General features: G+C 37.8%; 2 protein-coding genes, 1 non-coding gene and 3 pseudogenes across 5 annotated transcripts; 3 read left to right on the forward strand and 3 right to left on the reverse strand.

Moving 5' to 3' along the window:
* Nucleotides 1-493: 493 nt before the first annotated feature.
* Nucleotides 494-4,881, reverse strand: LOC121753708 (proline iminopeptidase-like). The gene is made up of 11 exons (XM_042148955.1): nucleotides 4,761-4,881; nucleotides 4,088-4,305; nucleotides 3,386-3,484; nucleotides 3,193-3,303; nucleotides 3,059-3,121; nucleotides 2,845-2,938; nucleotides 2,541-2,638; nucleotides 2,066-2,167; nucleotides 1,033-1,147; nucleotides 623-696; nucleotides 494-556 (listed from the first exon to the last, which is right to left on the reverse strand). The coding sequence occupies exons 2-11, from the start codon at nucleotides 4,220-4,222 to the stop codon at nucleotides 509-511; spliced, it is 939 nt and encodes a 312-aa protein (XP_042004889.1). The 5' UTR covers nucleotides 4,223-4,305; nucleotides 4,761-4,881; the 3' UTR covers nucleotides 494-508.
* Nucleotides 4,882-6,524: 1,643 nt separating this feature from the next.
* Nucleotides 6,525-10,692, forward strand: LOC121756272 (annotated as a pseudogene).
* Nucleotides 10,693-11,318: 626 nt separating this feature from the next.
* LOC121756277 (malate dehydrogenase, glyoxysomal-like) lies at nucleotides 11,319-12,388 on the forward strand. 3 transcript variants are annotated; one of them, XM_042151776.1, is made up of 5 exons: nucleotides 11,319-11,396; nucleotides 11,599-11,686; nucleotides 11,748-11,867; nucleotides 11,937-12,013; nucleotides 12,069-12,388. In XM_042151776.1, the coding sequence occupies exons 2-5, from the start codon at nucleotides 11,653-11,655 to the stop codon at nucleotides 12,144-12,146; spliced, it is 309 nt and encodes a 102-aa protein (XP_042007710.1). In that variant the 5' UTR covers nucleotides 11,319-11,396; nucleotides 11,599-11,652; the 3' UTR covers nucleotides 12,147-12,388. The 3 variants fall into 3 exon arrangements, with proteins under 3 accessions (XP_042007710.1, XP_042007708.1, XP_042007709.1); XM_042151774.1 differs by having other exon boundaries at nucleotides 11,322-11,480; XM_042151775.1 differs by having other exon boundaries at nucleotides 11,322-11,480; nucleotides 12,076-12,388.
* An 84-nt stretch (nucleotides 12,389-12,472) lies between these two features.
* Nucleotides 12,473-14,115, reverse strand: LOC121754824 (annotated as a pseudogene).
* Nucleotides 14,116-14,438: 323 nt separating this feature from the next.
* Nucleotides 14,439-14,512, reverse strand: TRNAV-AAC. The gene has a single exon. It is a non-coding gene; the product is annotated as a tRNA-Val (tRNA).
* Nucleotides 14,513-18,402: 3,890 nt separating this feature from the next.
* On the forward strand, nucleotides 18,403-20,268 carry LOC121756274 (annotated as a pseudogene).
* The last annotated feature ends 3,998 nt before the right edge of the window (nucleotides 20,269-24,266 follow it).

Below are 24,266 nucleotides of genomic sequence, written 5' to 3' on the forward strand. Positions count from 1 at the left end.
TGTATTAAGAGAAGTGTTACACAAAAATTCTGCTCACTCAGTTGTTTAACTTTAGAAGATGAAATTCATAATTTCAGTTGTATATCAAATTCATACTATAATCCTTCCAACATCCAAAGTTGAAATATTTGGAATCAGAAATACAATAATTTCCAAGAGATTCAAACATTGTCTTATAAATGATCGACATTATCACCAGAACTAGAAAAGGTAACACCGGCTATAAGAATAGGTCTACGGAGCACCCCCATTGATGAGAACTTCATCTTCTCAGTTGCAGCAACAAGTTTCTCTCGATATTCCTGGTTCGTTAGCCGAATGCCCAGCATCAGGAACCCACCTGGGCAATCCAACAAATTCACTCATATATATCAAATGTATTTTCCCCTTTCTCCAAAATAACTCTCTTCAGTCCTAATTTTTTTATTAGATGGTGATTTGGAAAATTGGTATGTCTGTTGTTCTAGTCATGTTTACCTAAATGTTAGCTTCCATTAGTCATTGCAAGTCATATCCCTTCGATATTTTCAGCGGACAGAACAATACCAACAAATTCCTATCATATGGAAATAAATTTTTTTATATTGACAAAGATGTCGAAAAAGCGGAAATGCATTCTCACCCTAAAATCAGCCTCAGGCCAAGCCTTATGAAGATCCCATGCTGACATCATGGGGCAGCATACATCATATCTCCCCTGCACGACGAATCAGAGACTTCAATATCACGCGTCTCAAACTCAGTATGTTTTTTCTTTTGGCGTAAACTCAAAAGCCCGAATCATGACAAGACAACATAAGAAAACTATCTGGCACACAAACACATATGCTACAAAAGATGAATGCTAATGACAGAGCAGATTTAATATCTCTTTTAATGAGATTTTAACATTGATATATAGTTCCTCAAAATAATTCAACATTCTGAATAACCATATCGAAGTCTCTGGACAGCAAATATTATTCTCCACATTCAACAATTATATTTAAAGATTTTATAAATTTACCATTAAAAAGGTAGTAGTAAACAAACCCTGCACAATTACAGTGTTGATATGCTTTATTTTCTCAAGATTGTCCAACAGGTAGGAGTCTGAAGGAAAAAAACCTTTGTTGACAAAGTAGTGATTCTCAATCCGTGCAAAAGCCTGGAGAAAGAGGAAAAATTTAATCTAACGGAAAAATCACAAAAACAATTAGACACAAAATTCCAAAGCAGGAAGCTCTCAACAAAACTGGATTCAGTTAAAATGTGTATGTCGCAGAAACTGAAGGAACAGAAACCATTTACAGAAACCTGGCAATTTCATGAAATTTGGAATGCATCACTACTGTGTTCAAATGACTCCAACAAACTGAAACAAAATAATTATTTTCTCGAGGATTTCATACTTCTGATAGATCTGGTGGCATTGATAATCATTGAGAGAAATACCAACACTTCATCAATAGTTAAAACAACTGATGTCCTAGACTAAAAAACAATGAGACAAGGCTACAACAGGAGAGATTTTTGTATCTCGGTTACTTAACTGCCAACAACATCACAATAACCTAACTTGATTACCAGTACCAAAGTTTAGCAGCATGAATTACAAGCACAAAACTAGGTAGTATAAGAACTCAAGTGGAAAAAGGCAAAGCTCGACAATTTCTAATGATATTTGTCCTGCGGAAAATGCAGGGAATATGGATAATTCTTTTTTTTTCTCTCCACATTTGATTTTTAAGTTTTCACAAAATAGCTGCAGTTTCCAGACCATGTCTATTCTTGAGCTCCATTTTAGCATATATCATCCATTCACTTCTCGAAAACAAGAAAGTTGCTTCAGTTGTATGCATTAATTGAAACAAGTTTTGACATTTTAGGAGAATAAGTAAATACTTCCATTTAAGTTTTTCTAACTGTTATTCGAAAAAGAAACAAATGATTCTAGCAGAAGATTGCTAAATGCGAACTAACTTGATATTCAAGCTTTTCTACATATCTGGCGCAGCTTTATAAAATTCAAGTCTTTCATAAAAGAATGAGAAAGAAAATGCTAATTATATGCGTCTGAACTAACCAAGCAAAACTTATCATCATCTCCTCTTCCAGCGGTAGCTTCATTGGGCAGAAGATGAGCTGTCATCATTTCCCATTTGGTCCATGCCCTAGCAGCTGCATACTACATTATCAAGAGAAAGAGATAAACAACTTTAAGGCAGACCATAAAATGCTTCTCAGTATACTTGTAAGCAAAATGTGCTCCAAATCCAATTAAGATGTGTAACTGTAGGCTCTCCAAAACCCCCACGACTTCATGGGACGCATAATGTTAAAGATAAGGGTTGAAAAAACACAAAAAAAATAACTAAGGAATAAGAAAAAGAACAACAACTTATCATGACCAACTTCAGTAAAAAAGGTACTAGGATCTCATGAGAACACTTTTTTTCCAAAGGCTTTTCTGACAAAACTTATGGCTTCATTGAGATACTCAGTAACAACAATTAAACAACAAAACAACTGCGTAGAAAGCAAAAGAAGAATGTCAATACTTGTGTTTCCTTGTCGCTGGAGTCTAACCTCTTGTGGTAGGCATCAACGAAACATCCTCTTTCACTTTCAGGAATAAGATCTCTAAATGGTTCCCAGGCTACAAAAAAGATGATTTTGAATTAATTTTAGAAGTCCAGATAAACCAAACAGCATAATAGAAAATATGCATTACACTTTCTACCTAATACTATGTTCCCATTTTTTCAATCATCTAGAGCTCTGTACATACTACTAGCCAGAAGCCACACTAGTCTAGTTGCATTACAACTTCTAGGTGAACTATTAAGAAAATGAATAGCATACCATCAGGATATATGGCAGCAGCTCCACCCTCGTAAAACCAATCAATTTCTTTCTTGCGCAACAGAAAAATGCCTCTCAGTACTAGGCCAGTCACCTTGAATATAATGCAAGTTAAAGGCAATCAACAGTCAGTTCAATATAACGAGATGATTATTCAATATGCAAAAAAACTGTAATCTCTTTTGAGAAGTATGAAAAAGGATAAACAAGAAACCTTGTCAGGATGGGATTCACTATATGCTAGAGAGAGTGTGCTTCCCCATGAACCACCGAAAACCTGTAAATTTATATTGATATGAAGCACATAAAGCGGCACCCACCAAAGCATTAAGAAGTACTAGTAGTTACCAGCCATTCTGAAACTTGTAAGTGTGTTCTTAGTTTTTCAATGTCTTCAATGAGTTTCCAAGTTGTATTCTCCTCCAAGCATGCATGAGGTGTACTTTTACCAGCGCCTCTCTGGAAGAGAAATATTTAAAATGAAAACGTCACCCATTGTGTTCCTTAGCTTCCTCATAACCAAATAACTCAAATCACAAACCTGATCAAACAAAATGATTCTATAAAACTGGGGATCAAAGAATTTCCGGTTCTTAGATGAAGTACCACCCCCTGGACCTCCATGCAGGAAAATCACTGGCTGCACGAATAAAAGATCATAAAAAAGACATCACATAGTTGATCTTAATCCATAAGATGCCAAAGCAAAACTGCGAGAAATTCATTGTTGCACAACACCCTATATAATGTAATACTAATGAGAATAAATTATCCCGGTATAAATGATCCAGGCAGTTAAGTTAGAGAGAAAAAGTGACTGTTGACACTCTGCCTTATATCGATAGCATCTTTTTTCACAAGCTTTTAGTGGAAGAAGACTCAAAGCAAAACCTAGAGAAGCAGGGTGCTGCTCATACACATTCCTTCTCAACAAGACTGATTCGGAATGCATCATCCTTCTGACACCAATTCTGTTGCAAAATCAAGCATCAAATGTTCCACCAAGCATGATCTTAAATGCGGGAATTGATCATATGTTCTTTTTCATTTTTCAAGCATCTAATTAGTGCTCATCTAACAAAATTTGGGCCAAATTAAGAATTAAAACAGTTGCACCCTTGCCATGACCCAAGTTAGGAATTCACACATAAGACATCCATGTGCATTCGATACTAACACAAATGTTATAGCAGCTACAACACAAGACAGGTACACATGATGTAGAGAGGTAACAAAAACTCACATGCCCATCTGGATTCCCAGACTGCTCATAATATACTGTGTGAATGTCCGAAACCTTTAGAAAGCCAGTGTTGTATGGCTCTATATCCGCATAAAGGCTCGTATTGACTTCAGGAGACACTCCCTTGGATGCCATAGTCTCTGAGGTCACTAGCCTATCACTCTTATGGTAATCAAGATTACGGTTTCGACTGAGCACAGCTAGATTTCTTTTCCTTCCTGCACACATGACACACCCCTCACAAAGTCAACCAACCAAGCATCCAATGACAGACAAAAGATAACCATTTTCACAGTAAATAATCTGAAGATAAAGATGCTCTAATCAATCAATTTCTCTAGTAAATCAAGATTAACAGAATGCAAAATCCAATACCACATACACAATCAATCTGACAGTCATTCACTTTTTTCAGTATGTGTGTGCATATGCTCTATCTAATCTAACGGAGCATAAACACTGATGACCACCATTGATGGAGAAATTAAAAATTCAATCTTTGTGATTATCTAATTCCGGGACGGTCAAATCTTGATCCCTTTCGCCCCCAATAATCATAATCATTACCCATTTGATTACAAAAGGAAACCTATCTATTTGTTTTTCTTTCTTCGATGCTACGATGATCACATGGAAAAATCAGTGAGAGAGAGAGAGAGAGAGAGAGAGTGACCTTGAGTGGTAGGATTATTGATCGGAGAAAGAGCGAGAGTTGAAGAAATATGAGTGAGAGAGACAAGGAGGATTATTGGGAGGTACAACTGCAACACCAATGTTCATTGCTCAATCAATCCGAATAATTTCAATTGGAAATTAGCCATTATATTCTCCAATTAAAAAAAGCCACGAACTTCGATGAAATTTATGAAATTAACAATTTTTTTAAAGGAATTTACGATTTTGGTCATAGATTTATCTTTTGAATTTTTACATCCCGATATTTGAACTCGGATCACAATTGGTCCTCCATTTACAATTCCATTAATTTTATAACGGTCAACGGGTTTAAACCCAATTTTAACCGATATTTTAACTCGGATCACAATTGGTCCTCCATTTACAATTCCATTAATTTTATAACGGTCAACGGGTTTAACCCAATTTTAACCGATTAAAGCTCTTAATTATGATTTTAATTATTTCGAAATTAAAATCTTATATTCTAAATATATGAAATAAGGAGCTTGAGACGGCGGCGGTCGATTTTGAGACGCGGGTGGTGGTGGCGGTCGAGTATCAGTCGGGGTCGGTGTGTTTTTCACTCGGAGGAGGTGGATTTTCAGTGGAAGGACCAACTTCATTTGCATCTGAAGGAATGGGCTTGGAGTGTAATCCATTCTTCCTCCTCTCGAACGTCCACCGGCAGTCGCGAGGGTCACCATGGCAGCGGAAATACGAGTCGTAGACTTACCAACTCGTGTTGTATCCTTCTCGTTCTCCTTCTCCATGTCGTTCCCCTTCTCCATTTAGGGTTTCTTTGTTCGTTGGGTTATGATTTCTTCGTTTGGGCGATAAGAAAGGGTTGGTCAAGTACTAAGCTTCGTCTAGAACTACTCTAATCCCTCGTCCAGAAATGAGATTCGCCGGCGATCGAAGTGAGGGGGGAGGGAGATGGAGGGTGATTTGTCGCGGGTGGGAGAGGGGAGAGGGAGAAGACGATTCGTTTTTGGCTAAGTGTCAGAGAATTTGTTTTAATTTCATTTTGTTATTTTAATTTCATATGTTTTTAGTATATTTATTGTTAATATATTTGTTTTGTTTTATTAGGAGTAATAAATTAGAATAATAATTAATAATATAATTAGTGAGTTAAAAATCATAATTAAGAGCTTTAATCAGTTAAATTGGGTTAAACCCGTTGACCATTATAAAATTAACGGAATTGTAAACGGAGGACCAATTGTGATCAGAGTTGAAATGTTCAGGATGTAAAAATTCAAAAGATAAAGTTTATGACCAAAATTGTAAAATGACCATTTGTTCAAGACCAATTTTGTCCTTTACTTTTTTTTTAATACAATACCTTATTTATTCACATTTTATTAATTTAATATAATACCTTATTTTATTCATATTTTATTAATTTAATACAATACCTTATTTTATTCATATTTTATTATACAAATTAATACTGGTATACTACTATTCAACCTAAATTTGATGAACAATATCGTTTTAAGTCAGAAGAAATTAAGAATTCAAATATTTTTTGAATATTTTTATTTAATACTATTAATATGAAATTTTTCATATGAATTAAAAAGCACTTAAATGTTAGTAGTTGATAAATTTAATGTGATAATATTTATGCATTGACAGTTATTCAATAAATAAAAATAGAATTATAAATACAAACACTAATAATCGAAAGAGAATAGCCTCTAGAATTGAGTTCTCAAATGTTGCAACTTCTATTGCAGCTGCTAAATTTTCATCAATGTATGTTGTTTTCTCGCGAAACCTTTCCAGACAGCCTTCTCGCAGGATTCCACCCACTTCTCACTCATCAACGTAAAGCCCATTTTCCCACTGAAATTGATCTCGCCCACAACGACTTGTCTCCACAAAGTCTCTCTGGAATCGCAAAATCTGCGATATCTAAGTGTTTAGACATCAGGGCTTCAAACAAAGGTGATACATCTACCACTCTCTTACTCAAAGATTACATTTTTAGACTCTCTGACATATCCCCTAAGATAGTGCGTCGATTTTGGAGAGTTTCTTCTTCGTTTAAAACCTCAAGATGTTCTTGAGTTACTGGTGGGGTTTGAATGTAGAAACGAGAAATCTGAGATTGAGGTTAGAAAGGTCGAATCTTTGTGGGAAATTTTCAAGTGGGCTAGCAATCAATCTAGAGAGTTCGAACATTTACCCTCGTTCGTGTAATATTATGGCTTCTATGCTCGTGCAGCCCGGGTTTTATCGGGAGGTGGAGAACTTGTTGTCAAGGAGGGGAATGCCAAGGATTTCTGTTGGATTATGAGGAAGTTTTCAGTGGTTTGATTGAAGGGTATGTGGGGGCATTTGAATTGGATAGGGCTGTGTTGGTTATGAGAGAATGAGGGGCCTAGGTTTAGTGCCGTCTAGGGCGAGTTATCGAGCCCTGCTTAGGTATTTGATTGAGGTTGATGCAGCACAGTTGACGTATCATGTTTATGATGATATGATCAATGTGGGGATAGGAGGAAGTTTGGAGGAAAAATGGATTCACGAAAATTTAATTCGAAGGCTTTGTGTGGATGGGAAAGTGCAGGAAGCTAGAGATCTGTTTAGGAAGGTCATGAGTTTTGGAATGAAACCAAGTAGTTTGATCATAAGTGCAATCGTTAGTGGGTATTGTGATAAGAAGGACTACGATGATCTATTGAGTTTTTTCGCTGACTTTAAAGTTGTACCGGATACTATACATGGGAACAAGATTCTGTCTTCAGTGTGCAGAAACTTTGGTGTTGAGGAAGCAAGCGTGTTCTTGTGGGATTTGGAAGAACTTGGTTTTCACCCTGATGAAATATCGATAGGTATCTTGATCGGGTCCAGTTGTCGTGAGAGGAGACTGAAGAATGCTTCTTTTATATGTCAGATATTGTGTCAAGAGGTCTCAAGCCTCATCTGTATTCTTATAATTCTCTGTTGAGTGGTTTGTTTAAGGAGGGGTATGTGGATACATGCTCGTGGCATACTTGTTGAAATGAAAGATATGGGAGTGGCTCCCGATTTCTCTACTTATAAGGTACTTGTGGCCGGATTTTGTGAAGCTAGACAATTTGACGAAGTAAAGGCAATAGTTTGTGAGATGTTGGATCATAGCTTAGTAAAACTCTCAGCAACGGAAGATCCACTAGCTAAAGGATTCGAGCTCTTGGGGATGAGTCCATTGAGTGTGAAGATTAGAAGGGACAATGACAAAGGATTTACTAAAGCAGAGTTTTTTGACAAACTTGGTAATGGACTCTATTTACACACGGATCTGGATGAGTATGAGAGAGCAATTACTCAAGTTCTCGATGATGCCATGATACCGGATTTCAACTCCTATATAATGGAGAAATTACACAGTTTAGACACAGAAAATATTCTCATAATGGAGGGTGAAATGACACGGTGGGGCCAAGAAATATCTTTACCTGCCTTGTCTTCGTTATTTTGTTGCCTCTGTCGAGCTCCCTTCAATGCCAAGGTCATTAACCATCATTTCGAGACCATGCCCAAATCAACTTATCTACTCGATGAAAGCACTTTAAATTTGCTTGTTCGGACTAACTGCATAATGGGATACACTTTAAGGGCAAGGACACTTTTTGATGGTATGACACGAAGGGGTTACAAAATTGATAATGGTACCTACTCTGCTTTGTTGGTTGATGCATGCAAAAAAGGTGACTTGGCGAGCCTTCACTTCTACTTGAATCTTGCACGCAAATCTAATTGGTTGCCTGAAGTGAAAGATGGAAAGGCCATTCTGCGTCATCTCTGCAAGAACGAGTTGTTAAGTGAGGCACTAGAGTTATTTGAGGCCATGGTCTTTGTCAGCTCTTGTGACATTTTGGATATTTTTGACTCATTACTTGAAGGACTTTGTCGTCAAGGATTCACTGGTACTGCTTGTGTTTTGATAGACGAGTTTTCAAGCAAGCCTCCTTGTCTTATTACCACATACCTTATAGTCGTATTGTGAGTGGGTTTTGTCAGGAGAAAAGGTTTGCAGAAGCGTACAAGGTTCTCGAAACTATGATCCCTAAGGGCCTGCCTCCGCCTATGGACGCATTGACTCGCTTAATTTCTCACTTGTGCAGGACTAATTATGAGAATGCTGTTGAACTGAGAAATATGTGCTTGAGGAATCAGACTTCTGCACATCTCCCTTTCCACTCTGCTTTCGTGAATGGGCTCTGCAAGTTGGGAAGGTTTGAAGAAGCAGCTCGTATATTCATGGAAGTGAAGGGCTTAGTTCTCGATGCTGAGATGTGTAACTCTTCCATTACAGGCTATTGTCAACGAAATAACTTGAAGAAAATTCGAGAGACCCTCGGGGTAATGATACGAAAGGATTTAAGTATCTCCCCTTCTAGTTACAGTAGCATGGTACGCCTCATATGCAGAGACGGAAAGTTCTCTCTTGCACTGAGCTTGAAAGAGCTTATGCTTCGAGTAACTTGCATCCCAGAGCTCGTGCTGTATAATATTCTGATATTTCACATTTCATCGAGGCGGAAGACATTGGATACAGTGATTGGTGCTCTTCAAAACAGAGGACTACAATTTGATGATGTTACTTTCAATTTTGTCATTCGAGGACTCCTGTTGCATAAAGATGTATCACACGCTCTTCACTACCTGACAACTATGATGAGAAAAGATCTGAAGCCAACTAATCGTACGCTACGAGGAGTTATCAATTCTCTCTGCCATGAAGGAGAACTTGAGCCAGCCTTGAATTTGAGTCGAGAAATGGAATTGAGAGGTTGGATCCATGGTTCGGCCATTCAGAACGATATTGTTGAGGCACTTCTCAGTAAGGGTCGACTTCATGAAGCAGTAGGATTTCTTGACAGAATGGTGTTGAAAGGTTTGACACCGAACCACATCAAGTATGATAGTTTAATCAAACAATTTTCCCAGTATGGCCGTGTGGATAAAGCAGTCAACCTTTTGAACGTTATGCTGCAGAAAGGAAGCCATCCGGAGGCCACCAGCTACGACTGCCTCATTCAAGGTTTCTGCAATGGCCAAAAGTTGGATGTTGCTCTGGATTTTCATAAGGAGATGCTGTGTAGGGACTTAAAAAACCGAGTATGATTACTTGGGACACTCTTATTAGTGCATTGAGTGCAGGCGGTCGAGTGGTGGAAGCAGAAGATCTGCTTAAATCCATGATCCAGTTAGGTGAAACTCCACAGCGTGAGGCGTTCAACTGCGTGATTAATAGATACCGGTCAGAGAAAGAACATTAGCAAGACGTCGGAGCTCTTGAAAGTGATGCAGCAGAAGGGTTATGAGCCAGACTTTGACACACATTGGTCTCTGATAAGCAACTTGAGCCATTCTACTAAGAAAAATGGGGGCAGTTTCCTGTTGAATCTTCTGTCCGGTTTCAGCTCTGCAGGGAAGAACAACTCCAGAACTGGCTGATGTAAGGTTATATCAGTTTAGTTTCTCCAGTTGTTAGTGATTTCACATCCGTATAAATTTAATGTTAAATTTTGCATGCCATATCCAATTAAAATTGTTGTTTCCCCCTTAAAAACTTGGTTTTTGTGTTTAAATCGGAGTACGGAAGCTTGGAAAGATGAGAGAGCTAACTTTTAGGAGCAATGTTTCACTGCTAGAAAGAAGGTGGTGTACTATGAATGTGTAGTGACGAATACAACACATTGATAAGATGAATATTGCACTTGACCTTAAAGAGAGAGTTTTAGTCATGAGGATGAACATGTAATTCTTGAATGCGCTCCGATTGGTTTCTTCCACTATATAGAGATTGTTCAGTGCATTAACTTCACTTCAGTATTCTGACTGATGATGCTACTTTTGATGAAGCATACAAGACAAATGTGGCGTGCAACGAAAACCTAGCTAAACTTCAAGCTGGCTATCTCTTTCTCGAGGTCTATTTCAGGACTATTGTTTCTAATTGTGTTTGATAATTCTTGTTTTATTTAATGCACGTGTAGTTGATTAGAATCTCATTATGTATATGATTTGTTAGATAGAAAGATGGAGAAATGCACACATTGCTAAAATGCAGATGCTAAAGTTATCAGCCTTGGAATTGGTGACACAACTGAGCCAATTTCAGAAGTCATTACTTCTGCCATGTCAAAGGTATTGTTTTCTGAGCCTCTGCAATAATTATTTATAGATTCTTTGTCAAATGATACATTCAGTAAGTTGAAGTGTAGAGAGAGATAAAATTATTAGTGATTAAAGTGTTGATTTTTATCAAAAAGAGGAAATGGCTCGGGATGCCACGAAAATGAATATCGTGGGATGGAGGGAGTACAATATTTTGCCCTTATGTATGTATCTATATTTCTTGAGGAAAACTGAAAATGGGATATTGGCATGTTTGGTTATATAGGTGAGAGGGTTTCTGGGGCAGGGGAAGCTGGAGAGTGCTCTGGAAGGTATGGATCTTGTGATCATACTTGCTGGAGTTCCGAGGAAGCCGGGGATGACAAGAGACGATCTGTTCAATATCAATGCCGGCATGGTTAGGAACACTGCCACTTGCATTTCCTAGAGCTGCCCTAACGCGCTCATTAACTTGATCAGCCACCCAGTGAACTCCACTGTCCCCATTGCAGCTGAGGTATTCAAGAATGCTAGCATCTATGACCCCAGAAAGCTCTTGGGAGTCACCATGCTTGATGTTGTTCGTGCCAACACGTTCGTGGTGCTGTGCTTTTAGCCTTGAATCGTTCATTCGAGACTCAGTTCAAGAGTTTAGCTTCATGGTTAGGATATAGTTTCAACTGAGCTGATGTATGTTCTTTTACTAAAATGGATTTTAGGCTGAATTTTGGGACTTGATCCTAGAGAGGTTAGTGTTCCTGTTGTTGGTGGGCATGCTGGAGCACAATTCTGCCCCTTCTCTCACAGGTAGTAAAGATTGAATTTTGCTGTTTCCATCTTCATGTTACTGAGAGAAGTTGTCTTGTAGGTGAAGCTTCCTTGCCCATTGACACCGGAGGAGACAAATTTCTTAACCAAGCGAATTCAAGATGGTGGGACCGAAGTGGTTCAGGCAAAAGCAGGTCCAGGCTCAGCAACTCTATCAATGGTAATAATGATTTTAGTTCAATGTTGTAAGACAAGAAGGTTGAGTTGAATCTGTAGGCATATGCTGCAGTGAAATTCGCAGACGCATGCCTTCACGGTCTAAGAGAGGATGCCGGCATTTTTGAGTGTGCTTTTGTGGCTTCACAGGTACCTCTACCTGAGCTTCATGAAATCCCACCTTCGTGTCTCCCTGAATGATCAGTTTGCAGGTAACGAACCTCCTGTTCTTCGCAATCAAGGAGGCTTGGGCGCGGAGGAGCTGAGAAGGTTTACCATCTAGGGCAATTGGATGAGTACGAGAAGTATGGAATGTTTGTGACATGAAAAGTTGCTTGGTGAAAACCTCAATTCACTGGTAGGTGGATGGATATGGACAAGATTGGATTGGGGAAAGCAAAAGAACTTGCATTAAGCATTCAAAAGGGAGTTTCCTTCAAGAAATGAAAATGGAGATGGCATCAAGAATCCCTTTTTAAGATGTATTTTGTGTCATACAATAAAAAAACTGCTAATTCGTACAAAGATATCGAGCCCTGCCCTACCAGCAACGGTCGGGATCATTCAATACAATAGTATGAACACGAACACGCAACAAAGGCAAACCCATGAAAAAGAGACACTATATTGCCTAAACTACTTATAAAAAGGAACAAACAAGAATCTTTACAATATTTACAATTTCCTCATCCTCCACAATAGCTCACAACATAAATGGATTTGGAGGGTGATGAACAACAGGCATCTTTGACATAGTAACGTTGCCCAAGAGCGCGCTCTGTGCCACGGAATCCTCTGCTATCACGGGATTGACCTGCGCCACCCTCTCCGGGACAATCCTGTCCCCATCAACCTTACCCAGCACTTCAAAATGCATCCTCATAGTTGACGGCTTCGTCCTCCATTCAGGCATGCCAACCACATCGCCCTCTCTCAGCCTCTTCTCGACCCCAAAACCAATCTTCACGAAAGTCTGAGCTGACACATCCGCTTTCAACACCTTGAAAGACCCCTCCTTGCCCCCTCTAGGACCCAACACAGAGGACAGCAGTGCCTCAAAGCCAAGCAAGTTGGGGTTTGAGCCATTGAGGGAGACAACAGGCCAAAGTGTGCTAAAATAGTCCGGTGCAAGAAGGGCCGTGGCTTCTCCTCCTTGGAGGTAACGGGAGATATAGCATCACTTCCCCTGGCCTGGTTCTTGGAAGTAGAGGACAGCTCCACTAGGCCAGGCGCAAGGCGCTTGAGCTTGAGGCGGCTGCTGGAGGAGGGAAGGTGACGGGGCAGGGGACGTGAGCGATGTCGGGCCAACTATACGAAGGGAAAGGACAGGAGCATCGTTGGAGCGAGCAACATCTTGGAGACGCTCAGCCAGAGATATGAGGCCTGAGGCAAAGCCATTGTCTGTGATGTTGAGAGGAAGTGGAAGCTCAACTGGATGGCGCAAGCTAACTGATCTAGCCCCTTTAACAGTGACAACAGCGCCATCTGCTAGGATCACCTTCTTTAGCACACCAGCATCCACATCGTGCTGAACGAAAACCGAGCAAAATCAGCAACCAACTAAAGATATAAAAAAAGGGAAATATCAACAATGGTAAATTTCTATTACAGGCAAGGATATCCTCATGTTTTCGGCATCCTGAATCCACAGTTCCATCGGCCCGGCCAACTGAAACGGAGCGAGCACGGGCATCTGATCGTCTACTTTCTGTCTCTCAGACAACACAATTTCCTCGCCCGGCCTAGCCCGATTCTCCACTTGGAAAAGGGGCAAATCCACATATTCCCATCGGTTCACATCCTCCAGAAGCTTCAAGGGAATAACTTTATTTTCAATCTCCACATCGAATTCGTATGCTACTGATCTCCCCACAAGCGCATCCCTTAAATCGAAGCCTGATACCTTGAAATCGTCAGCTTGGAGCCCTAATCCCTTCACAATAGCTTCTCTCAATCCTATAACAAAAACCACATGACGTTGATCAATTTAATCTTATTAAAAAGAACCCTAGATTGATTAAGACCTCGATTCATAAATCAAAGGCATCCTAAGACAGACAGCTCACAGAAACACAAAAACGCACCCTATACAAACCAAAGTAAATGGAATCAAAACTCACGGAAATGGCTTTCGGATAGGGAGGATTAAAATCTGGGGCGGCAACCAAAGCCGACGATTTAGATAATTGAACTCCGATTAGAACCAAACAGAAGGCGGCAGCAATGATCGGAGATGGCCGCTCTGAGTCCATTGACGGATGAGGAAAGAATCGAGATTCTGAGCAGAAAATCAAGGTGCTGGTGATGATGATTAAAAATTTCTTCTTTGATTTGTTGAGAAGGAAAATTGAATCGGAGCCCGTTAACGTTTTTCAAAACTTGCTGTTAAAGCGCGACCATTGGTTAAAGTGGATGACGTGGATGTACGCAGCCAATTGGAATTGAGAGAGGCGTAAACCAAGTAATATGATTGGTTGAGAGTGACGTGGTTGCGCGGGAAATCTGGGGTGGTTATGTGCATAGGTACGACGTCGTAATGGAAATTGCAGAGAAATGTTAAAAACATTGTTATAAATGGCGTCGCCCGGACTCGAACCGGAGACCTTCAGTGTGTTAGACTGACGTGATAACCAACTACACCACGACACCGTTTTGAAGAACTTGTGTATCAATGCTCACTAATTCGATAGGATTTAAGTTTGTGATGTAAATGCTCACTCGATTCCGTCATGGTTGACCATCCTAACAACTATTTAAATTCATAATATTATATCCTAAGTTTAAAGTTAGTGGGAAAAACAAATTTTTTGAAGTTTCGTGTTATTAAGCGTCAATACCCATTTCAGAAATAATATTGATATTTTTAGACGAATTGGATCGTTTTTTTTACTATCCTATGGTTTGATGTGATACAAGAATATATATGGAGAAATATTATTCTACGTATATTAGTATGTGGACATTATTTATGAGCTTCATACTCAATTAAACCATATTATCATTAAATTTTTTAGTTTATCTATTTGGTTTGATTCCTAAACCTTAAAAATTGTTGTTGACGTTGTTACTATTTAAACATTGCCTAAAAATCAAAACTCGATTTATTCTTTTATTAGTTTTTTTTGTTGGTATCTTGCTATTTTACACTCTAAAGCACTTAAGTTTTTAGACTATCAAAAAGAAAAAAGTACGAAAAGGATATCTCTTAAACTTAATGACTAATCAAAATGAAAAAAATAACAACGTAAGATGACCTATTGACACTCGCCACGCAAACATCAACTTTATTTCGTCGTGTAAAGACATTGACATTCGATATATTTGTAATTTCATGTCAAATTGAATTTATTGGGAGAAATTCAATTTGATGCAGCAATATTATAATTAATACTCCTTCCATCCTATAAGAATCTACGGCTCTTTTCTTTTTTAGTCCGTCCCATAAGAATATACACTTTATATTTTTTTAAAAAAAATTCTTTCTAATGAGGCGTGACTCATTTTCCACTGACAATACTTTAATTACTTTTTCTCTATACTCTCTCTTACTTTATCAATTTTACATTAAAATTCATGTCGAACCCAAAGTTCATATTCTTTGAGAAACCCAAAGTGCATATTCTTTGGGGATGGAGGGAGTATGACATACTTAACGACCTCATATTGAATTTTTATTTATATAATGGTTATTGATTAATATCCCTTGTTAATACTGTACATGTGACTTAGTCAAAGAGTAGCGCATGACGTGGCCTTCACATCGGATATAGTAACTTCAAAATGACGTCATACTAAGTTTTAATTATAAAAAATATTGCCTTTCAATATTTATTTTAGAAATGATATAAATAAAATTGAATCGGAGAACATTGAGAACAGAAATGATTTTCAATACAGTATAATTTTAAAGTAAACATTAAATCATGAAATGATGAAGTGCATAAGATCAAAATGTTGGTGTATAGACATCAGGCTAATTAATTATAGACATTTATACTTTATAGTAGTGCTATAGAAGCATTAGCAGCTAATTAAGCATTAATTAACATTAGTATAGCCAAAATAAGCATGATTATCATATCCACAAATACTATAATTAGGATTAGTTAAATCAAATAAGCATGATTATATACTTAAATAGATATAGTTCTTCAACTAATTTATTAATATCTTGATTCAAAATCTTATAAGTACTTAAATGTCTCGCTTTGAAACGACACTGATTTTAAGAAAAGTAAAAAAAATGAATGGAAGAAGTTAGTGAAATGAGATTTCTACTTTTATTATAGGAGTGAAATGAATCAGTACAATGTATATAGTTCCTTTTACCAATAATAGTAAAAATGAAATACTAACACATTCAATAGTGATACACATTTAATTTGACGTATGCTAAGCTCAATACATGAAATTTTCGGAACATTTAATGTCTATTAACATCAAGGAAGTAGTGAATAGATTACATATTGCTCTCAAGATATAAATTAACATCAAGAAGGAAATCATGCATGTATGCTCACATGTGAGCTAGTTAGTAGTTAGATACTTAGATATAAATCGTCTATGAGCACTGCTCTCATTTAATCGGTATTAGTATTATTTTTTTTGTTTATTTTGGAGTATATTTTTGTTCTAATACCTCAGAAGTTAATGTTGACATCATTAATTCTACAAATTATTTAAAATTAAAGTTTGATATAGTATCCATTTCTCTATAATGTTAAATAAATAAATAAAATATCAAATTGAGCTTCAATTTTTATGTAATTTAATCGGGCATGATATGTGTTTCCACATCGTTGAGACAATTTAACAAATATAGTTATCTTGTAGTAAGAGTATAAAATTAATATGGGCCAAGAAATTCCCCTAAAATATTCGATGTTCTTTCAATGGGCTTATGGGCCTAATGGTATTATGGACATTTGCATCTTTCATTTTTTAGATTTTAAAACTTTTGGGCCCATATATCTACCCGAAGTCTTGTGGGCCCATATATCGACCCTTAACAATCTCTTGATCATTTCCATTTTCTTATATTATGTGGTATTTATATGTGTAGAAGGTGTTTGAGTCATATACAAGTCAATTACATGCAAAAATAGTGTAAATAGGCCAAAATATGGTAGATCACACATTTGGGCACCCCACATTCACGGGCTTGTCTGTGGTCTCTTCGTCAAAATGTCATTTTTGTAATAGTTAACACAACGTATCACGCGGTGAGACAGTGGTCGTGCATCAAATGCACTTCAAGAATAACAAAAATTAATGCTATGTCTAATATTTTTCGAAGTCTTCTGTTTGTAAATTAACTAGTAGGCATGTTTTGGTGTATTCGTCGAGTTTGTAATTAATTAAGATAAAGTCTTTCATACGCGCATCCCATCGGTGCACACATTCCCGTGCGCTTCTCTGCTCATGCCCTCGTCCCCCATGCACCCCCATCTCCTTCCCCTCCTCCATTCTCCTCATGCCATCTCTTTCACCACTGCGCCGCCATCTCTTTCACTTGCCCCCAAGTCACGGTGGACTCAAACCTAAGATTTTTGGTCTCAAATGTGAACCATTTGTCAATAAACCAACTCAAACACATAACTATTAATCATATTAACAAAAAGTTAAGTAGCACAATTTGTTGTAAAGGACAATGATAAAAACCTATGCCCATTATATTCGAAACAAACAAATAAATAAACAACTGCAAATGATTTGTCGTATATTATACATAATGATTAGATAGATAATTCATCTAGGGAATATTTTTGTTCATAGAGTTCAATCCCTAGAGTTATCTATCATACCAAACACACGTTAAGATTTTGAGTTTAATGCTAACAACTTGGCATATACATACATTCACTACTCATTATTGTACATGGAATTAGTGATAATTCTAGTATATAAATTAATCTTCAATTAGTCCTTCATTTCTTTAATTGAATTTATTTCATATAGTATATGATATGAGATCATACCTTGTCATATCATGTTATCATATCATATCAGATCATCTTCTTGTTACAAATAACATAAAAGAAATATGTCCATTATATGATTATTAGTATAAATCTATAATATAACCAAAAGGTTGCGGTTGTTGATGTTTCGTCTGTCCATTTGATTTAACTAATCCTAATTATAGTATGCGATTTTCCATACGTGCCCATCAAGATTTGTGTATCCACTTTTGGTGGAAGATCAGTTTTCCAGCCCGCCCCTTCAAATTTCAAAGCATATAAAAATTAAAATCCTTCTTTAATTATTCGTAAAGAGTTTTTTAATTTTTCTGTTGCTTTTACTCCATCATAAAGCTATATAGCTACCCACTATATATTATTAATATAAAGATTAATTTATTAAAATAAATATACACGTTTAGGTGCAGTCACACATCATGAGCAAGTTCCATGGATAGACTTTGTAATAAAATAGTTAAAGAGATACCATCACGATTTCTTGGACCAATTGATGATCATTTCTGTCAAACTTTAACTTATTTTTTATTAACATTTCTAGAATAAGATAAAGTAGTTTAGCCAAATGCTTTGAAGGGCAAGTCCTTCTATTCTCAAACATTTAGCTAATACCGGAAATCCAAATTGAATTTTATTTAAAATCTTGATGTACAATATGATTTGATGCAGGTATAGATCATGGATATTTCAGCCTTCAGAAACTTAGCTGATTTGGTAAGAAAACTCCTCAAAATTTAGCAATAATCCTTACACTATTCTCTATTATTGAGGCATGATTTTATGAAGGAGATGGAGTCTTCATTTCATTACGAATCTTTCGAGCAACCATCTGTATACGATGATGGTCGGCCACTGAAGCAGCTCAGAACGAGCTACCACGTCCCAAGTGCTCTTCAGTTTGACGCTATCCCAACTTATTATGACCACAAACTGGTCAGCATGATGAAGCCTAAAGAGGAAGAAGCGTTCGTCGTGTCTGAGCCAGTCGCTCCGTTTGTCGTCCACGCACCATTCTTTAGCGGAGAAAAAGAGGAGAGAGAAGCTCAGCCAGAGGTTTGTAGCCTTGTCTGCTCTGATCCCTGGCTTAAAGAAGGTGAATAATTAATTAAATTAATTTTATTTTTTTCCAAACATATATGAATATAAAACCTAATTAATACTACTATTGTGTAATGATTTGTTTAGATGGACAAGGCTTCTATTTTGGGAGATGCGATTGAGCATATGAAGGGTTTGGAGGAGAGAGTGAAGGGGTTGGAGGAGAGGGCTAGGAAGAGAAGAAGCATTGAACCAGTGGTGTTTAATGTCAAGAAAGAGGAAGGCGGCGACGACGACGATTTTCCTGTGATTAGGGCAAGATTTTGTGATAAAGAGCTTCTGGTTAGTGTTCACTGCCGGAGAGAGAGAGGTGTGTTTGAGAAAATTGTTGGTGAAGTTGAGAATATGCAGTTTTGTGTTGTTAACAGCAGCCTTATGAGTTATGGGGATTCTTGTCTCAGTATAACACTTACTGCTGAGGTAAAGCTCTATCATAGTGTTTGGGTTATGGTAAAAACCTAATCTTTAGTCAAAGTTACAAAGTCCTGTAGGTTATGGATTCTAGTGTAAGGAAACTTGTCTAATATCGGTTGTGTAAGACAACATAAATGTCGGTTTTATAGGTTAAATAAGTTCTCTATCCCTGATAAAATAGTCTTTTAGGATGAGTACTTATAATTCATTTATGTAATACCGGTGCTTTCATTGAGAGGCCCAACGATTGGGCGTAGTGGCTCATTAAGTGGTCATTTAGGATTGAGTCGGTCGTTATCAACGGGACGAAGAGTCAATTCAGAGTGGTGCTCTGGGGAAGGAGTCGGCCTTGACCAGTGAAGACGTTCACCCTTATTGGAATCGATTGTTTCAAACTGTAGAAGCTAACTTGGAAAGTTGATCTGGGAAAAGAATCAACTGTTACCAACGAGATGTTGCCCCTAAAGTGGGTCGATAACTGACTTTAGGAGCCAATTCGCAGTGGTGGCATCGGAAATGAGTCAACCATGACCAATGAGGCGTTGGCCCTAAGGCGTTTCGATTGAGATCCATGCATTGAAACTTGTCCCTGCATCTTTTGTGAATTTGTGTGACACAACAGATGTGGAGTTTATAAATTAAACCGCAATAAATCAATAAAATAACTGCACTAGCCATTATATAAGCCTAATGAATCTCTCCTTCTATCACCAATTAGGTCTTAGTGTGTGTGTGTGTGTTTTAGTACGATATTTATGGATTAATTCTTTTTTTCTTACAAAAGAAGGACAAAGAAGACAACATGAATATTGAGCAGCTTGTGGAGAATTTACAAGGTCTTCTCAAAATGATCTTGTGAAATATTAATGCATTCCTTGAACTCATAATATCCTATTTTTCCCCTTTTCAAAGACCACACAACATAGCTTGATCAGTGATGGATGTTTGGCATACATATATACTAAGTAGATCCTTCATAATCTTTGCTTTGCTTTTGTATGTATAATGATGTACAGTTCATAATCTTTGCTTTGGCTTATAGTTGAAATTTTCAACTAATGTGAGTCCATATGTTAAAAATTAAATTAACAAAGTTTATTTTTATATGATTTTTATGTTACTAATTCTATAATACAACATTCAATTTATATGAGATTTTATCAATTGAAAATATACAAGGCCAGGACATTTTTAATGAAGTGACATCTCCTCCATCTTTTAATCTTATTTACCCCGAACATTCATTTATGCTTTTTAGTTCTCCAATAATATCAACAATAATAATAATAATGATGACACTAGCTACTCCATCCGTCCCCCATTAATTGTCCACTTTGATTCCGACACAGGTTTTAAGAAATGTAAAGGAAAATGAGTTGAAAAAGTTAATAGAATATGGGCCGCATTTTTATATATTAATTTTATAATTAAATGTGAGTGGAATGCGTTAGTGAAATGTGAGACAACCTTACTATTTATGGTAAAAAGTGAAAGTAGACAATTAATGTGAGGCGGATGAAAATGACAAAAGTGGACAATTAATATGGGACAACTGGAGTAAATTGTAAAGAAAATTTGTATAATGGTTTAAAGATGTTATGCAAGAAACATATCAAAACTAATAATATCCCTCAATCAACACAAACAACTTTTCTAGTTCTAAAAAACTAACGAAAACTCTTCTAAATTACTCGACAATATTAACAACAAAAATAATTACTACTACTTCGTAATGCTTTTACTTTAATTAGGTCTAATAAGAAGATTTAATTAAGGGCATCAGCAGTGGGGCACCCTAGGGCGCACCACGTCATCAGTTTTATCTTCCTTCCCCCCACCTGCAGTGGGGCGCCCTAAGGCGCGCCCTATGGCGCGCCACATCATCATTTTATTGTTTTGTTTAATTAATTTAAATGTTTTTAAATAATAGTAACGAGTAAATAAAAAACGTCTAAATAACAAATGGCGACGCATTAATAAAAAAAGTTACACCATTCAACTTACAAAAAAAAAACAACTAAGTCGGTGCAATTCCCAACTTCCGACGCAGCTCATCGATTAACGCCCGGAGATATTCGGCTTCATCGGGGGTCGGTACACTTCTTGAGGGCCTTGTGCGTCTGCAATAACGTCCTCGCCATCGACGCTGTTGCCAACGACTCAAACGCGGTGGCCGTCTGGGTCGGGAGCGTTTCCGGGAACGGAGATGGGTTTGCAGCGGTCGAGGATGAGGTCGCGGCTGCCTTCCCCTTGGCCTTCGCAGCCTTGACGCCGGGAGGACGCCGGGAGGACACCGGTGTGCCGGAACTCCCTTCATCCACGTACGTCCGGTTGAGGTCAACCGGGTGATTGCCGCTGCTCGTGTAATCACCAGCTTCGGTGGTCTTCGTCCTCTTCGGCGCACCAGTGTGCAGAATTCCACCTTGGAACTTCTGCTTGTCCCTCAAGAGCGCCCAGATGGCCTCGTGCTTGAAGTCGCCGTACATCAACCGGTACGACAACAGCGCTTTAGCGCGCACGTCACTCAAGCTCTCGCCGCTCCCCTGTGCCCGCGTGAACTTCTCGAACTCCGCCGCGTACAAGTTCACTTGCTTCTTCACTTGATCCCAGTGCTTGTGGAGTTGCTCACGTTTGCACTTGTACGTGGTCGGCGGCTTGGCCTCATTGTAGAGGCCGGCGATGCGCTCCCAGTACGCGACCTGCCTCTGGTTGTTCGCGAAAATCGGGTCTTCCGATATATCTACCCAACACCGGGCCAAAATGAGGGTTTCGTCGTCGGTGTAGTTCGTACGGCCGGGGGCGTACTCATCGCAATTTCCGGGAGGCGGCAACTTCTGCGCCCGCTGCCGGTTCCGCTTCTTTTTGGCTGTGGCGGAAGCGGTCGCGGCGGGTTCGGGATCGGCCGCTGCGGCGTCACGACGGGAGGGAACACTTGGTCGGTTTGGAGACGGCTCCATGTCAGACAACCCGTACGATTCCGTACTGAAATCGGGATTGTACTGGGTGTCGGCGTCGAACGAACGATATTCGCCGGGTTCTGTACCCGGCCAACGCGCCTCTCCGCTAAACATAGGACTATTGGGACTTGAATCCATTTCGTAGTAATTATGTAAATGTAATAAGTTTCGAAAGTGAAATCGTGAAATTAAATTACAAATGAACTCTATTTATAAAAAAATGAAACCGCGTGTCATCGGCAGCGTCGATCATCCGCGTAGCCCACAGTGGACCGGACGATGGCGCGGACGATGGCCTATCGTCCGCGGCCATCGTCCGCGTAGGCCGCAATGGGGCGGACGATGGCGCGGACGATGGGCATCGTCCGCGCTATACTCCGCGCCCTTAATATAGGGCGCGACGATCGTCCGGGGCCTATGTCACGCACCCGCAATGGGGCGAACGATGGCGGGCGCGGACGATGCGCGCCATCGGGCGTGCCATCGTCCGCCCCATTGCGGATGGCCTAAGATGTGGGCTGTGGGACATTTCTATCTTGCTTTTGAATTGAATGAATCAGAATAATATAAGTGATACTCTATATTAATTATACCACGTGCACGTCAACAATTTGCAACACTAAAGTTCCTTCATTTTATTAAATTGTATTATACTTTTTGTGTCTTGATCGAAAAATATATCTTTATCATATGAATCACTTAACTATTTCCAATTGAAAGTAGACAAATAGCCAATATAGATAGATAGACATCCTTTGTTGTTAAAGAATTAAAAGGTTAGTGAAAGTTCTTGTTAACGTATTTTCCTAAAATATACTATCATGTTAAGTTTACGATTCAATCAAATCGTAAAATAAAAAAAAATCTTTCTATTTTTTTAAAACACAATCAATTAATTAACTTTGAAGTAATATTATATCTGTCCTTGAATCCTTGAGAGTATGAAACGGCATAATTGCGGCTGGAGCTTTATAATGAAGTCAAGCAATATTAATGATTAGAAATTTACAATTAAGTCATGCTTTTCCATGAAAAGTTGGTCGGGATATTATTAATTATAGTTAGACATATATATTGGGGAAGTATGATTCCTCTAGAAACTTAATAATACACTATTGAAATAACTATACTATATATAGACAGGGTTCCAACTGGAACTCTTCTTATTGTGAGAACGCAAAAACCATTTTCAACTCTTGGATTGTGAAGAACTATAGTATAGGAAAATAAAATTTAGTTGTTTTCAATACAATTAATTTTATAATAAATGCAATAAAAAAGAAAAGAAAATGTATGTGTGGTGTGGCAGTGTGTGTTTTCGTGAGAGAGTATATATAGAATAGAGAACTCTTAAATATTGTCATAACTCATAACTAATTATTAACGGTCATTGATCATGAAGATCAATGGTTGATGTATCTTCTTACTGGATAAATAAAGCATTTGGCAACGAACTTCGTGTAGAGATAGAAATTCATTTTTTAGTGGGATTAATTTCATTGTAAATACAATGACTTTATACGTTTAGTGTTGCATATGTCACGCATATGAGAATCATTATCCCTTTTTTTATCATTCAATATATCACCACTAAATTAATTATTCGAATATTTTCTACTATAAAAAATATTTTGTTAAAATATAATAAATCCTAATTAATACTAGTATTTTTCTAATATATAGTATATATAAAGTTTAAATTGTACCCTGTTTTTTTTTTTAATTTGTCGACTCTGATATTCATCTTTTCCTAATAAAAGTGACTATAAACTGAAAATAATAATGTAAATTGTATTTTTTATTCGTTGAAACATTCACTTTTATTCATATCAATTGTTCCTTTACACACAATTATTATTAATTATAAGAACAATCATTTTATCAAGATATTTTTATAGAACAAAATAGTAGAGTACTTACTAACTATTTGAAAGGCACAACTTTTTTTTTTGGTCT

The sequence above is a fragment of the Salvia splendens genome, chromosome 11 (genome assembly GCF_004379255.2).
Source record: "Salvia splendens isolate huo1 chromosome 11, SspV2, whole genome shotgun sequence".
Lineage (NCBI taxonomy): Eukaryota > Viridiplantae > Streptophyta > Magnoliopsida > Lamiales > Lamiaceae > Salvia > Salvia splendens.